Genomic DNA, 14907 nt, shown 5'->3' with positions numbered 1-14907 from the left:
GTTGGAGCTTTTCAGTGGGTGTCAACAAAGCCAAACAAACAACAACAAAAACGGACTTAAAAGCTGGTGCACTGCTGCAGAAACATGGTATCAAAGGACAGCACAACGTGTAATATAGCTGAATAGATTGGACCCAATGCTGAGCTTTCTGAGCCAGCACCAAACCAGTGTCTTCCTTTACATACACGCAAAGTTTTAGTCAGGGAAACTTGTGCCGTGACAGAATTGCCAATTACAGGTGCACAAATAGCAGCATGCTAGTTGTTAAGACGTCACTTTTTCTGAATGTTGTAAGAGCAACATTTTACATGCAGATAATTGCATATCTGTGCTTTATGGTGACGTTTTTGGGGCGTATTCTTGTTTTGTGGATCCCACAAAAGACGCCCGTTCCCCCGAGGCTTCAAGCTCCTAATCCCAGTCGGGGATGCGGAAAGACAAAAAGGTGCGTCAGTGGATTTCCTCGTGCACTGGCTTAACTCTCCCGTGAAAGGCTGACGTCCCCGACAGCCTGCGCAGAATCCCGAGTCATCGAGCAACAACAATAGCAGTACACTGGGGACTGTAGCGTCCGTGCTCCTAATCTAATGGGATTAGTTAAGCAGGAGGTGCTGGAATCCTTACTTAAAGCAAAGCTGTGACTTTGGGCCTGTCTGATGGATGGATGTATGTACAGCTGTTTCCTTTGTAAAAGTGTGCCCGATAAAGCGTCTCCAGCTGCTATCTCGCGCAGCCTAAATAGCACAAACGGTGCTTTAATCAGTCATATTTAATTGCATTCCTCAGGACTGGACAGCCAACCTCTGCAGCAGAGCGGCCCCGCCATGACCGTAGATTTCGATGCTGTGTTTGGGAATAAGGCCACACCCAGTAACAACGGCCCGCAGCCTGCAGCCGGTAAAGCCTCCTCTGCCTGACTGTCCGGGCAGAGCCAGACTGAACTAAACCTTTTCCATCTTTTTATTATATAACTTTTGGCTTTGCTGGGAACAAAAGCTTAACACTTTACTAACCTTCTGACTTGTTTCTTGCGACTGAGTGGGTGTGTGCAGCTTGCTCGCTCTGTCACATAGACCTTTTGTAACACTTCAAACCCGAAGATGACTTCAGAAACAAATGCTTCCAGTATTTTTTATTGTTTAAAGGTGCATTGTTATAACTGGTACATATTATATCCAGGATCTGAGCGTGACCTAGACAGTGTGTAGGTAGCAGAACAGCAAAAGTCACAGCCATAGCTAGTTGATGATCTTTCAAAATAAAATGCATATACATCTAGCACCTTTTAAGACTGTTAATGTGTGTCCATGAGGCTGATTTTAAAAGCAGTGGTTGCAGACCACGGCACAAACGTATGCAATGAACTTGCAGACTCTGAAATGGTTGCTCGAAAGCAGGGACCAAGTCTGTGACCACTCACAGTCAGCTGCTGTCCTCAAAGAGACTTTGTTGGATCAAGATGTAGACAAAGCTGCATTGAGATGGAATTAGTCTGCAGTTAAACTCAGTTGGTTAAGTTAGTATTTACATGGAATCTGTTTGTGATAAAATGGCAAAGATCGCTGATTTACTTTGATACACCGACGTTCACATTACCTGCTTGCACTCAGAGTCCAGGCAGAACCTCATACATCTAAAACTCCTCCACAGATAGTTGCTGCAGGGCAGCAATGTAGCTGCAACCTGACATGGGTACATGGGTAACGTTGCTTCTAAATCAGAATATAACCAGAATACAACCGGTTAAGCCAAGTCATTTATTTCAGAGAGATGGGTTACACTCATCAGACCGACTCATATTGATTGCAGTGTTCTGACAGTCTGTTCATAAATTAGACGGTAATTATTTGCAGACCTTTCCAAATCCACGTGAGAGTGACTGGAGCTGGTGTGAGTTTGGAGACAAGTTGCCGTCCACCAGTTTATCGTCGTCTGACCCCAGAGAGGGTGGTACACACTAAATTAGTTGGTCACCACAATCGGGCAACCCCATAGATGTTTTTCTAGTCAGAGGTTGTCATCCTGTTTTTCCTCCAGTGTGATTGAGGCATTACTGGGTTTCTTTAATGTGCAATCTTTTTTAAATTTGAGCATTTAAACAGATCTTACCAAGCTGGAAGAAAACTGCTAAATACCCTAGTTAACTTCTGTTATCATTGTTAGTAGTGAGATGATTCTGACAGAGTGAACAGAGCTGAATCTATGAATACACTGTAAAGAACATTGTTGAATAGAGGAGTCATGATGTGTAGGAGGCCATCCTTCAGCCTCCTCGCCTGCTGCTGCTGTTGTGTCCTCCCTGTTATGGTAACAGCTTTGGACTGACTCTGACTGGCTCTTAAGTGTTGCAGGTCTAAGCCTTTTGGCTCTGAGCCCTCTTATTAGCTTACTTTCCTTTAACCTCTCAGCAACTGACACAATCAATTCCAGCGCTTCTCAACCCTTTAGAGTCCCGAGGCACTCCTGCAAAGCATATAATTTTAAGGCACACCGAGTTATCGACCACTCCAGAGAAGGTACAGCAGATAAGAGCGACTACCTGCAGAGGTCATCTAAAGACTATTTTCATCATAAAGGGAGAGGGAAGTTCAGAAAGAAGTGCAGGTTTAACTGCAGCAGCACGGAGGAAGTGTGCTGTGACTTCATTGGGTTTGTTTTAAATTAATTAAAGGGTTTTTTTTGGGTGCTTTTATTTCACACTTGAGGAAATTTACTGAAAGGTGTTTCATGGTGCCAGCCATTTTCACTGTGCTGGCGTCCATCAATCAGCCTCACCGGGATTTATCGTCCAGCTGTTTCGGAGCAGCATTCGCTCCACGCGCAGTTCACACTCGTTGTCGGGACGACTTGATCATAGCACATTTGTCACACAGATCGCTCGTCGTAACCTCGAGGAAAGAATATCCTGAAGTCACCTGGGTGAAATGTTGTCACGTTATCATTGTTATCCGGAGGATTAGCTGTATTTGCACAGCTGTAGCGCTGCCTCGTCAGACACTCTTAAAGCCGTTTCACTCCAAAGGACCTGAGTTGTGACTTTGCTCGGGAGCTGCTCGCTCTAATCTCGTCTAACCCTGTCAGTCTCCTCTGCTCAGATTTAACAGTTGGAGGCGTGCAGCTTGTTCCTGGCTCTGGACGGAGCGACTCTTTCTATTAATAGGGCCTGTGTCGAGGCTGCCACTACAACATACTGTGTGTATGTGTGTGCTCATGCATTATCTGTGTATTTCTATGCGTGCTCACATGTGTTTGTGAGTCTGTGCTCACACGTCTTCTGTCATTTTACTCCATCCCATCTGTCTGCTTCTGCTCGTCTGTTATTTGTTGTTGTGGTTCACACCATCCCCACCTTCCTACTCCTCCCTGTATTTCCTCTCCCTCCCTCTCCCTGTCTTTGCCTCATCGTCTCCCCATCACACTTCACAAGGCAAAAATCACCCAGGCAACTCCTTTCCATCTGCTCTCCTCCTCCTCCTCTTCCTGTCTGTTTTTCCTCCCTTCTTAATTAATTAATAATTGATACTTTGCCTGAATTTTGGCCACTCTTAAGCTGTATTTGACCTCTAGTGATCTTTTCAAGATTTGAGTTTTCTGAAGGACAACAAGCAATTTCTGCTGGTTATTCTAATGAAGGTGCTCTGCCTGCTACTGCTGTGTCTGTGTGTCCGTGTTATTTAAAGCAGACTTGTAATGCATGCTTACTGCTGTGCTTCACAGTTGAAAATAATCCTTATAGTATCTTACAATGGCCTTGGTGCAGCCCCTCAGTGCATTCTCTGTATATGGGAAGCTCTCCCTTGGAAGTTGGGAGGCAGTGGGAGAGAGCTGTCAGGGATGTTAGCCTCTGACTGATATCATAAAGAAAAAAAAACAGTTTGAACTGACCTCGTTATTCTAAACTCTGTTTAACATTAGCAGCCACATATATGTGAGAAGAAATAAAGGTATAGTTCTGCCCTAATTCTGCTGCGTTCCTCTGTTTATGATCTTATCTGGTTTTGTCAGTGCAGCTTTCTGTTATTAACAAGCTCATAAAGACTTGCACAGGTCGTCAGTGAAGAAGTCACACTCTTAGAAAGGCCTGACGTTTGTTAGTCGCTTTGTGTAAACTCGTGATGATAATCTTCCTTCTCAGGCGGGACAAGTCTGAATTGAGTTTTGTCACATTAGCGTGGAAGCTGCGGCAGAACCAGATGAAACACTTGGACGGAGATTAAATGCACATCTTGTACTTCCTAAGAGGACTGTGTATCTTCAGTTATTACCTGCATAAAGGATGGGTTAATAGGGTTATGTTGGAAACACAGAATAGAGTGGTCTGATATTATTGAGTTTCCTGATCGTAAAACTGATTTATGATCATTTAGTCATCAGGATTCAGATGTTTTAAAATGGGGATGTGTTAGCTTTAGCTGCAGTCTGTTGGCATGATATAACATACTATATGTATCAAGTTAATAAGAGGGACTTTTTGCAGGAAGAAGTCGCTGTTACTTTGTGACCTGATTCAGGGCTTTTCACCAGGGAGAACAGTGTGGTGTGTGGCAGCAGGGTTTGTTAATGTTGATGTACTGGGTGAGAAAAGTAATCCTTACTGTGTGTTTACATACACACTGAAATATAGATGAATATATCAAATATGATGTTAAACTTGGTGTTTTTGACCAAACGTAATGCATTTATAGGTGCCGTAGATTAAATTTAGGTGAAATCATTGTGTAATTGTTTCACATTTCAAATGTACAGAGCTTTGTGCTGGTGCTTGGACAAGGATGCTGTGCCATCCAGTGTCCAGGCCTTTGTGTTTGGGCCTTGGCTCCATTAAACAGCACATTAGTTTTTATCTGTTATGAGGAGCAAAAGCGAAACTTTATTAAAAAACGAAAATCACTTGATTTGATAATAAAAGGGACAAAAGTATTCCCTAACCCGCTGGCTGCTGCTTGTTTCTGGGTGAAATTGGTCACAAAGAAGGTGCTGCAGTAGAAACTTCCTCATGACTTCTTTTGATCACCAGCAAATTACAGTCATTTTCATGGAAGATGCCGACTTGCGTGCTGACTTTTGTGTTGTGCTTTTGAAAACGTACCACCCGCTCTGCAGGCAGCGAGTGAGGGTTTGAGGACTCGTGGAACATTTTCCAAGTTTGGTGGGTGGTCAGCGAGTGTTTGCGGGCAAGTCGGTGTCTATCAGGTGTCACATAACCCTATGACAACCCACTGGATACCAAACAAATCACAGCAAGGTTTTTGGCGTAGCACCCTTTTATGTGGCATCACTGCCAGCAACCACTCATCAACCAGTTGGTGGAATACGTACTTTTCCCTGGCTAGTGGGCTGCCCACTGGTCTCCTGACCCTTTTTTTTTTTTTCTTTTTTTTTTTTTTACCCCTAGCAACCTGTGGTTACCAGGAGGTTCCTGAGCAGTCTAGACTGAAGCCTATCAGCCATTTACTTGGTTCTTAAGCTTTTAGACTCCGTGGGCCTGATCCAGTCCAGCACCACCCAGAATCAACTTCAACCTCAGATCAGAATTACCTTTTATAACAGAAGATTTTCCCAAATCTGGGATAAATACGGTTTGGAAGACTGGTTTGCTTAGAAGAAAGACAAAGAACAGCAGGTTTCACTCAATTGTTGCTGTTGTTTTGGTCTCACATACAGCTATACACAGCCTATATTATTGTAACTGAACTGTAAAACTGTCCCTGTTATCGACTAAACAATCGCCACCCGAGTCCGATGGACCCCAATCCTCAACAGAAACCTGAGATGCTGGAAAGGGCTGATTAGGAGTCCGCTCCTGGGAATGAAGCGACAGCTACTTAAAGCCACTCTTGCAGGGTTATGAGGGAACAAGAGAGTTTCTGTTAGCATCAGTCAGTTCGATGGAGCTGGTAGGACTCATAGCAACAAAAAAGTCATCAGTCTGTAGATAAGAAACAAGCTAGAACCTTCACTGTCTCGAAACCATTGAAGCCTCTTCCTCCGTATCTGCCTGTCACACAGCAGCTCCTAAAGCTCTTTTTTGTAAAGATCCCCCATCATATGTTAATACCACCCTTGGGGACATTTAGGTATGATGAAGCCAGCGATGGTGGGTACTTCATTTCTGAAAGAAACGCAACGTTTTTACAACTTCTTTTCAGATCTCTGAGCAGTCAGCGCTGGTGTTTTGAATCCTCGATATGGATTTACTTTCTTCTTTCCCTTTGATCTTAAACTCTATTGACTGTCAAATCCATCGCTGAAACACCTAACACAGATATCATTATCTCCTCAGTTCAATACGACACACACCGCTTACTTATCTCCCTCCATCCCTGCTTTCTTCTTCTTCTTTTTGCTGCCCTGCAGTGTTGTGTGATCTACTGAGGAAGCTTGTTCCGTTCATCTGTCGCTTCTTGGTTCAGTTTAATTCAGTGGTGCTTTACTGATGTGACGATTTCAGAAATAAAGAAATATAAACTCACCTGTGTTGACAAAGCGTTTTATCACAGGAGGGAAATCAGTGTTTAAAACTAGGTTCATTTCTCGATCTCCCTTCTGTCTCAATTCCCGTTCTTCTCTCTACTTCCAGTCTTCTTTCTGTCTCGGTATATTTTCCATCCTCTCCCTTTTTCTCTCTCATCTGCTAAGCTAGCAGGAAGAGTGCTTTCTGAATCTCTTGTGTCAGCACCACTGTCAGACCCACACACCGCTTCCTAACTAAATATTATTCCTCCGTTTTTTTCCCCTCTCCACCATCAGTTGCCTTACTTTCATCCTTTCTCCTTAGCAGCAGAGCAATCATTTGTTCTCATTCTTGTTTTAATTTTTGTTGCTGTTCTCCTGCCTTCATCTCTCCATCTTTCAATGAAAGATATTTTTTTAATAGTTTTAGCCATGCTGACCTTTTCCTCCTCTGAATATGCACCATCACATCTCCAGGTTCCCACCATCAGACCTGTGCTAAGCCATTAGCTGAATGAGTGCTGACATGAGAAGCTGTTAACGCAGCCACTTAGACGCAAACACTTCCACACCAGTGCAGGAAATTACCCTGTCATTTCCACCTATCAGAGACAAACTCAGTTAACTTTCCCACACAGAAGCACACACGCATGTTCCAAACTAATCACTGTTCACAGTCAGAGTGTGTACATGACGACTACAAACAGATAAATCAATCATCTGGAACAACTGCTGCAAGCTACCGAGTCAGGGATTAAAGGCTCGCTACTGAAGCTGCTACATGGCAAAGAAAAAAAGAGCGGTTTAGGTCGAGGATATCTGATTTAAACTATCTGCTTTTTTCCCCCCGTGTGGGTAAATGCTAAAAATAGGTCGGAAAGAATTCAATTAACAGAGAGGCTAGCAGTGAGATTGAGGTTCATATTAAGGAGGCCCAACTCAGCAATATTCTCAGATCAAAACTGTCCAGCTCGGCTTCATTAAAGTGGTCGAGCCATAAGTTGATGTATTTAAAGAGTAGGAAAAATTAGGTTGAAAGCAAGAGCCTGCTCTCATTAGAGTCAGGATTAAATGTCTTCTCACTCATACAGAAACTTTATAACGTTTGTTCCCAAACTTTCTTGTCTTGTCCTCCAGCGTGAACTTCACTCATTAACTTTTAGATGTTATTTTTCTTTTTTCAGCCTTACCATTGATAGTCCCCCGTCTCCTTTAGTAAGTTGGTAAATTCTGCCTGTCGAACTTTTTGTTGTTGCGTTGGAGCATAATACAGCTCACAGTGAGAACAGCTGCAGATTTCAATGGAAATGCAGTCATTTTTTGATATAGGTGGACAAGTTTAAGCAGACGTCTGCTATTAAAGAAGCTAGTTTGTCTGTTCGGGTTAGGTAAACATGGTATTCTTGGCAACCCAAAGTAAAACAATGCTCAGAGGAACTGCAAAAAAGGAACTACATCTCAGACTCTGCTGACCTCAGTTAACAAGTTCATGACAGCATGATCAGAAAAAGACTGAAGAAGTATTGCTTGTTTGGAACGGAGGCCAAACTGTGATTTTTCTCTCTAAAAATCACAGTTTGTAAATCAGAAACCACAAGACTTCTGGAATGTCCTTTGAACTGATGAGACCAAAGTGGAGATGTTTTGCTGCGCAGCACCATGTCTGAAAAATCCCAACAGCATATCAGCACAAGCACCTCATACCAACTGTCGGGCACGATAGAGGAGGGGTGATGAGAGGGGCTTTTTGCAGCCACATGACATGAGCACCTTGTAGTCACTGAGTCGACCATGGACTCCTCTGTATGCCAAAGTGTTCTAGAGTCAAATGTGAGGCCACCTGTCTGGCAGACATTCTGCAAACTGAATCAACGCTGTAAAGAAGAGCGGACTAAAAGTCCTCCACACTGATGTGAGAGACTCAAAGCCACACAGAAAATGATTACTTCATGTTATTGCTGATAAAGGCAGTTCTACAAGCTGCTGAATCACAGGGTATATTCAGTCCTGGGAAAACTTTCTTTTTCACATCTGTAACTGCAATCTAATTAGCATTTAGGACAAGTAAGCTACCATGAACGACTTAGTTTGATTACAAAAAGGCTCTCTGTGTATCACCAGTAAGCGTGTTCAGTAAACAAAGGGCTCTTTGCCAACATTGCTAGACTGTTTACATCAAATGTATTCTTTCCCACATCCAGTGAACAGTGGGATAGAGGGGTTAACAGCGTGTAGGGCGTAGTAGCATCCAGGACACTTAAGCTAACATTAAACGTGTGTGGTAGCGTGGTTCCAGAAAGACTTAAGGATTTGTAGCTACAATGAAGGATAACTGTAACATCTCCAGAGGTAGCTGTCGGTGAGAAATACTACACCATATTCTTGATACAGTAACCCTACGAAATGCAATTTGGCTAGTAAAATGTTGATTACTACTGTAGCTGAGCTGTGCAGCTCACATTACAGCAGGCAAACAGAGTGATATATATGTAGCCTTTTGCTCCTTGTCTCTTTATTGACTTGGCATATGGAGAAATCCAAAGCTTGACAGGCCTTCTGTGCCTAGTTACAGTTTTCTAATCTGTAATTGAACAGTTGCTGTTGAGGGAAAAGGTTCATCAGCGGTCAAGTCTGCCACTCGGTTAAATTAAATATGAAGTGCTTGATCTTGCTTTTTGCTCAGTCTTTCTGCCTGCCTGTATGCTGTTATTAGCAGCCATTCCTATTAAAAATGCAGTTTTTCTGCACACCCATCTCACTCGCTTGTTTACCTTGATTTCTTCTTCAGGTTTTGATGCTCTCGGAGACCTGTTAAAGCCTACAGTTCCCACACACACCGCACCTCCTCCACCTCCCCCTCAAGTGGCCATCCATCATGGAGGAAAGCTGCTAGCCAACGACCTCGACTCGTCTCTGGCCAACCTCGTGGGCAGTGAGTGTTGAGATTCATGTGAATAGACCAGCAAAGACGAGAGAAAAACTGGGTTACATAACGTGGCACATGCAATGCCTGGCCTTGAATACGTGCCTGCAGTGTACTCTCAGACTCTTAAGGACATATTAAAGTTTACTGTTGCTTGTACATAGAAGTGAGCCTGCATATTCCTCTTTAACTTCATGTGTTTGGTTGGAATTTGTTATTTCTTTGTGGAAACTTGAACCTCTTTTCATGAGGGGAAAAAAACAGCATCTGAGGCTGAAATTCCTTCCTGCCTCCCTTTTCATTGTACTCTCTTAACTGCGATCACTCACTTTCTGTGTTTCCAACTCTCCACAGATCTGCAGTTTGGTGGGACCCCAGCCAAAAAGTAAGTTTTGCTGAGTCGTGATGGTGCCTTTCCTGAATTGTGCCTGTAGTCTCTGCAAAAGCAAATATACGCTTTTAAGCTGTTCTTGGTCAGGAAACTGTCAGCACAAATCTCAGAAAGCAAATTTATTATGAACTGCTTAATATGCACACACATCTGTGGCCTATTGAATTAGACTTTAAAGATCTGAAAAACGTAAATAGCAAATTATGTGATAACTAAACCTGAGATTAAACAGCTGAATCCATTTGACTTCCACAGGCCAGATATGCAGTGGAACCAACCGGGAGAGAAGAAGCTGACGGGCGGCCAGAACTGGCAAAATAAGACCATGTCGACCACACAGTGGAGCCCAGCACCCATGGCCCCACAGCCCATGCCTGTACCACATGTGGTAAGGAGACCAACACATGCACAAATACCCAGCTGCTATAAAGAATTGTGCAACCTCAACATTTTGCCCAAAGGCGTCCATCGAGGTGTCTGTAAGTCCTGGAAGTCTTGGATAATTTTGGTTTATCACAAAAACAAATCTTATCTTCTCATTTGGCATTTTTGGCATCATTCCTGTTTAGTGCTTTACTTTAGATTAACCAAGTTAACTAGCTCAGATTTTGAGAACAACGTCACAAGATGTCCACAACAGCTACAAACTGGACCCAGTTGGGTAGACTGGAGGGAAACAAAGCTGCAAGTTTGGAAAAGAAAGCAAAAAACAAAATGAAAGTAAAGCTCACTGGTTACTTTGTTAGGTCTTGCTAGTTCTGAGTTACTTTTCCCTTCAGAGTTGCTTAATTCAGTAAAATGTTATCTAAATATCCATGATGTTGATCTTCCGTTCTGCCACGTCTCAAAGGGGCTCTCCTGAGTTGAGATCTGGTGACTGTGGAGTCAAGGAATCAGTTTGAGATGATGATTTGAGACATGGTTTGTTATCCTGCTGGAAGCAGCCATCAGAAGATGGTACACTGTGATCATAAGGGGATGGACGTGGACAGCAACAATACTCACTACGATCAGAGCATCTGCCTGCCTAAGGGGCCCAAAGCGTGCCAACAAAATATCCCCCACAGCGAGTTATTAATTGTCTTTGATAATCTTACAAATCTGTTGCTTTAATATCCGGTCTCATCATGTTTCTTATCCTCAATGACTTTAATTGCTGCCAGCTTTCATAAATGATGCCCCAAGCTACGAAAATGAGACTTGAGTTGTGATAAACCAAAGTTATTGTTAAAGTCACGAAAAAAAATTCATGGGAAAGACCCTTTATTGTTGTTTGATGCACGGCATTTTGGGAAATGCGGTTGGTCGATGAGAAGATGCCACAGTCAAAGCTCTGCTAGCAGTTTTCTTTGCTTAGGTCAGCTCGTTAAAATAATGTAAAAGAAGTATGATTTTTTTATTTTTTTTAACCTCCAACACTAAGTATAATTTCTAAACTGAAAATCATTAAGTGGCTTATTCAGTTAATTCAATTAAATTTTATTTATACACCACCATATCACAACAACTGTCGCCTCAAGGCGCTTTAAGGTTTAAGTTAGACCCTGCAATAATACTAACAGAGAAAAACCCAACAATCACATGACCCCCTATGAGCAAGCACTTTGGCGACAGTGGGAAGGAAAAACTCCCTTTTAACAGGAAGACTTGAGACAAACAGCTGAGACCAGAAACCTAGACAGAAAGTGTTTACTGAGGTAATAAAGCAGTTAGACACAGCGGTAGTTTTCATTTAGATTTCCATAGAACTGAATAACTTCTGGCAACCTGAGTAGTCGCCCCCTGCTGACCAATCTCAGAAATGCTGGTTTAAGCTTAAATTGTCAGACCTCAAAGTTACACCTCCGGAAACCCATTTTACCTCTGCACCACATCCTTCTACATAAATGTAACTACACGTCGGGTCAACACATACCACAAGACTTGATTGGCGTGGAAGGTTGCTTTGTGGGGGAAAGAGTTGTTTCTGGTTAATTCGTTAAGTTAGGATGTAGATTTCCTGCAAAAGTTAAAATCACGCTTTAGGACACTTTGCATCCACCGTATTGGTGACTTTGACCACCGCCACTGACATCATCGCCAGATGTCACCGTACACTCATGTCTTCAACCCGGCTGTGGCAGCCCAACATCCCATGTTACACAAATCAAACCAGCAGAAACTAATCTATTTCGTTGACCAGTAATTCCCGTCATCGTTTTCAGTTTTTTTCCCCTGACATAAACGAGACGACAGCTAAATAAAATCTAATGCAGGGCGACAAAAACTGATGAAATGTATTGACAACTTCTGAAAACAAGATCCAACCAAAACTTATCCTGCCTTTCTACGTAGCATGAGTCTGGAAGCAAACCAATCAGTAATCTCCTTGTGCAGTAAGATGTTCACATTTGATCTGCGCTGATGAACAGGGTGGGGTCGTACAGCCACAGGGGCTCTTTCCAGATCCAACACATCCACGTCCTCACTGCGAGGGCATGTAGCATCTTCTCATTTCACTCTGTGCCCGAAAGTTCCCAAAATGTCAGTGTAATAATTTGGCCTCCTTTCATGTTTCTGCCAGTGCTGGAGACAAAATCAGTTTAAATATTTCGGTTGGCTTCTCACAAACATACAGCGTGATGCCGAGCTGACTGGAACTTGCAAACACTTTGTAGGACATGCATCTAATCTAAAACTGTGGCACTTCTCACACCGAGCGCTGTGAAAATATCTGTGCATGTCTGTGCGGTGTCTTTGTTGTATCAGCTCGGTACATTTTATAGCTGTGTGTGTGTGTGTGTGTGTGTGTGTGTGTGTGTGTGTGGTTATTTGTGTGCGTTTGCTGATCCTGGCAGCTCCTGATTGTCATCCTGATCTCTTGACTGCAGTTTCTGGCTGACGTGGACAAACTGTCACTAACCCTCCTCTTCCCCTCTTTCTCTCATTTTCTCCTCCTGTTGATCTTTCCCTTTCTTCCTTTCTTCCCTCGCTGTCCGCTTCACCTCTGCTGTCATTCCCTCTAATTTCTCCTTCCTGTCCCGCTCATCCTCCTCGTCCGCTCGTTTTGCACCGTCATCCACTCGTCTTCCTTCCCTCGTTGGCTCGTGTTCTGCTTTATCACGACTCTTGTTATTTTTTGTTTTTTGTTGCGTTGTCATCTTCTCGTCCTGTTTTCTTCGCCCTGCCTTTGACATCTGCACGTTTGCACCGCGACCCCTCATTCTTTTATTATTTTCTGCTTGTTTCCTGTGCTTCTAATCTTTCACTCTCGTTTTTCCTCCTCCTTACTTTCTCCTCATCTTTACCTCACTCTACCGGTTTTGCCACCCTCTTTCATCATCTCCCGCTCATTTTCCCCCACTTTTTCCCATCTCATCACCTTGCCTCCTCTCCCTCCTCCTCCTCTCTTGTCTTTCTCTGTTTTTTGTCCCTTTTCCTCGTTGCGTCCTGATGCAGAATGGAATGTTCTATACTAGTTATGTAAGTACTTATCTCTGTTTAACGAGCTGCTCAGACACGTCCTCTCCCGGGTATCTTTCTCTTCATCTCTTTCCCTGTCACCTCTTCTTTCACTTGCATTCCCCGGAGACGCTTATTTAAAAAAAATAGAGAAAAAAAGGAAGTTCATTCTGTTCTTGCACCATTATCATAAATAACCTTCTCACCTCTGTGATAAAAAGTAATAGTCTGCGCTGCTTATGTAAGCAAATTGATGTGAGGAAGTTAGAACAAGGCGCTCCTTCTCCCTACTAAAACCTAAGAGTGCCATTCTTCTGGGTGTCTTTTAAAAGATCCACGTCTAATTTATTTGTCAGCCGTTCATCGGGTTATTATCCACATTTTTCTCCCCCCTCAATCAACAAATCCCATGAAACGGAAACAAAACGGCAAACCGAGCCACTCTGAGGCGCTTCAGAAGTCTGTTATCTCTGTGGCTGAAATGGCGACGTTATCTCAGTATGAAAGGAAAAACTTCATGTGCAGCAGAGGTCCGGTCCAGGATGCACAGATCAAAGTATCGCGATGAAGGATTTAACAACAAGTTACTAAATGGTTGCAAACAGCCACAGAGAGTCAGCTCTACCGGGTTTTTTTCTCTAATATAAACAACACTTTTCAGTTATTAACATCGATCTGTGTATCAATTTGGTCTCATTTGTTGCTTTTAATGACCCTCAGGCCTGATTTAGACCTAGAGGTAGAGGTTGTGGCGTAACCTTTTCTTTTCACGTCTTTGCTTTCATGGGTAAACAGACTGCAGTGAACAGGATTTATGAAAAGGTTGTACATTATATAAAGAAATGGCCTGTTTTGCAAGCATACTTTCAGATACTTGCTACCTGCCATTTTCATAAGTGTTGAAGCTTTTTCTGATGATAAATTAATCATACTGCATCAAAATAATTAATAAATGACAGAAAAGTGCCTGTTTTTTCTGCTCTAAAAGTTTTTTTTCATCAGGCAAAATTTAAGAAAATTAAATAAGAAATTTTCCTAAATTCATAAAATGTTGTTTTAATGAGCTTACAGAAGATTCTGTCATTTTAGATATTTTTTTCACAAGTTAGTCCCAGAGTGTTTCTTTCATTTACTACAGCAGTGTTTCTTTGTCATGTAGAGATTTGCTGTTGCATTTAGACGACTTCTTATATCCAGATGTCTCAGGGATTCAGTGTGTAGTTAAATGTTAATAAACTACACTGACAGAAAGAGGAGTTTCTTTGGTTCAGCTTTGAGATCGAAATGGGAGCAGTATGTGTTTGCCATCGCTACTTTACAGGTCGTTTACCTCTTATTGGCTGCTCTTGCAAACAGAAAGCTTAAGGTATATCCCACATCACTGACATAATACAGAGTTAAGAATCAAACACAAAACAAAACTAGAATATACTATAATAGCTCCTCTTAACTCTTGCCCCCCATACAGTCGGCATCTGACAACCTGCTCTGTACCCTTAAAGACTAGCTTTGACACCTCAGTATATCTCAGTTAATACTTGGTTTAATGATCATTAGAGTAGTTGAAAAATAACAAAGAGCCTCTTAGTCGACTTTCAAGGGGTAAAGAGTTTAAACACCCTGCAACAGAGCAGCAAAATCCAGCTGAAATGAGTCCCTGATGCACCAAGAAACATCTTTTTTTTTTTTTTTTTTTTTT

The 14907-nt window shown here is 42.5% G+C and overlaps 1 protein-coding gene across 7 annotated transcripts in view; it reads left to right on the top strand.

The window, feature by feature from the left end:
* Positions 1-14907, top strand: part of LOC146714304 (phosphatidylinositol-binding clathrin assembly protein) — a 112402-nt gene that overhangs the window by 83314 nt on the left and 14181 nt on the right. For 4 of the 7 annotated variants that reach the window (XM_085450770.1, XM_085450769.1, XM_085450767.1 and 1 more), the window contains 5 exons: positions 787-897; positions 9242-9385; positions 9731-9761; positions 10023-10155; positions 13206-13229. In XM_085450770.1, the coding sequence (XP_085306896.1) occupies positions 787-897; positions 9242-9385; positions 9731-9761; positions 10023-10155; positions 13206-13229 (443 nt within the window). The remainder of the gene's footprint in view (positions 1-786; positions 898-9241; positions 9386-9730; positions 9762-10022; positions 10156-13205; positions 13230-14907) is intronic. The other 3 variants (XM_085450771.1, XM_085450772.1, XM_085450768.1) reach the window with 2 other exon arrangements.

The sequence above is a fragment of the Copadichromis virginalis genome, linkage group LG3 (assembly GCF_057382275.1).
Source record: "Copadichromis virginalis isolate Kocher_CV1m ecotype Utaka linkage group LG3, C_Virginalis_male_GT1.1, whole genome shotgun sequence".
Taxonomy (NCBI): domain Eukaryota; kingdom Metazoa; phylum Chordata; class Actinopteri; order Cichliformes; family Cichlidae; genus Copadichromis; species Copadichromis virginalis.
The sequence above is the reverse complement of the archived record's forward strand: the minus strand, read 5'-3'. Positions and strand labels throughout refer to the sequence as shown.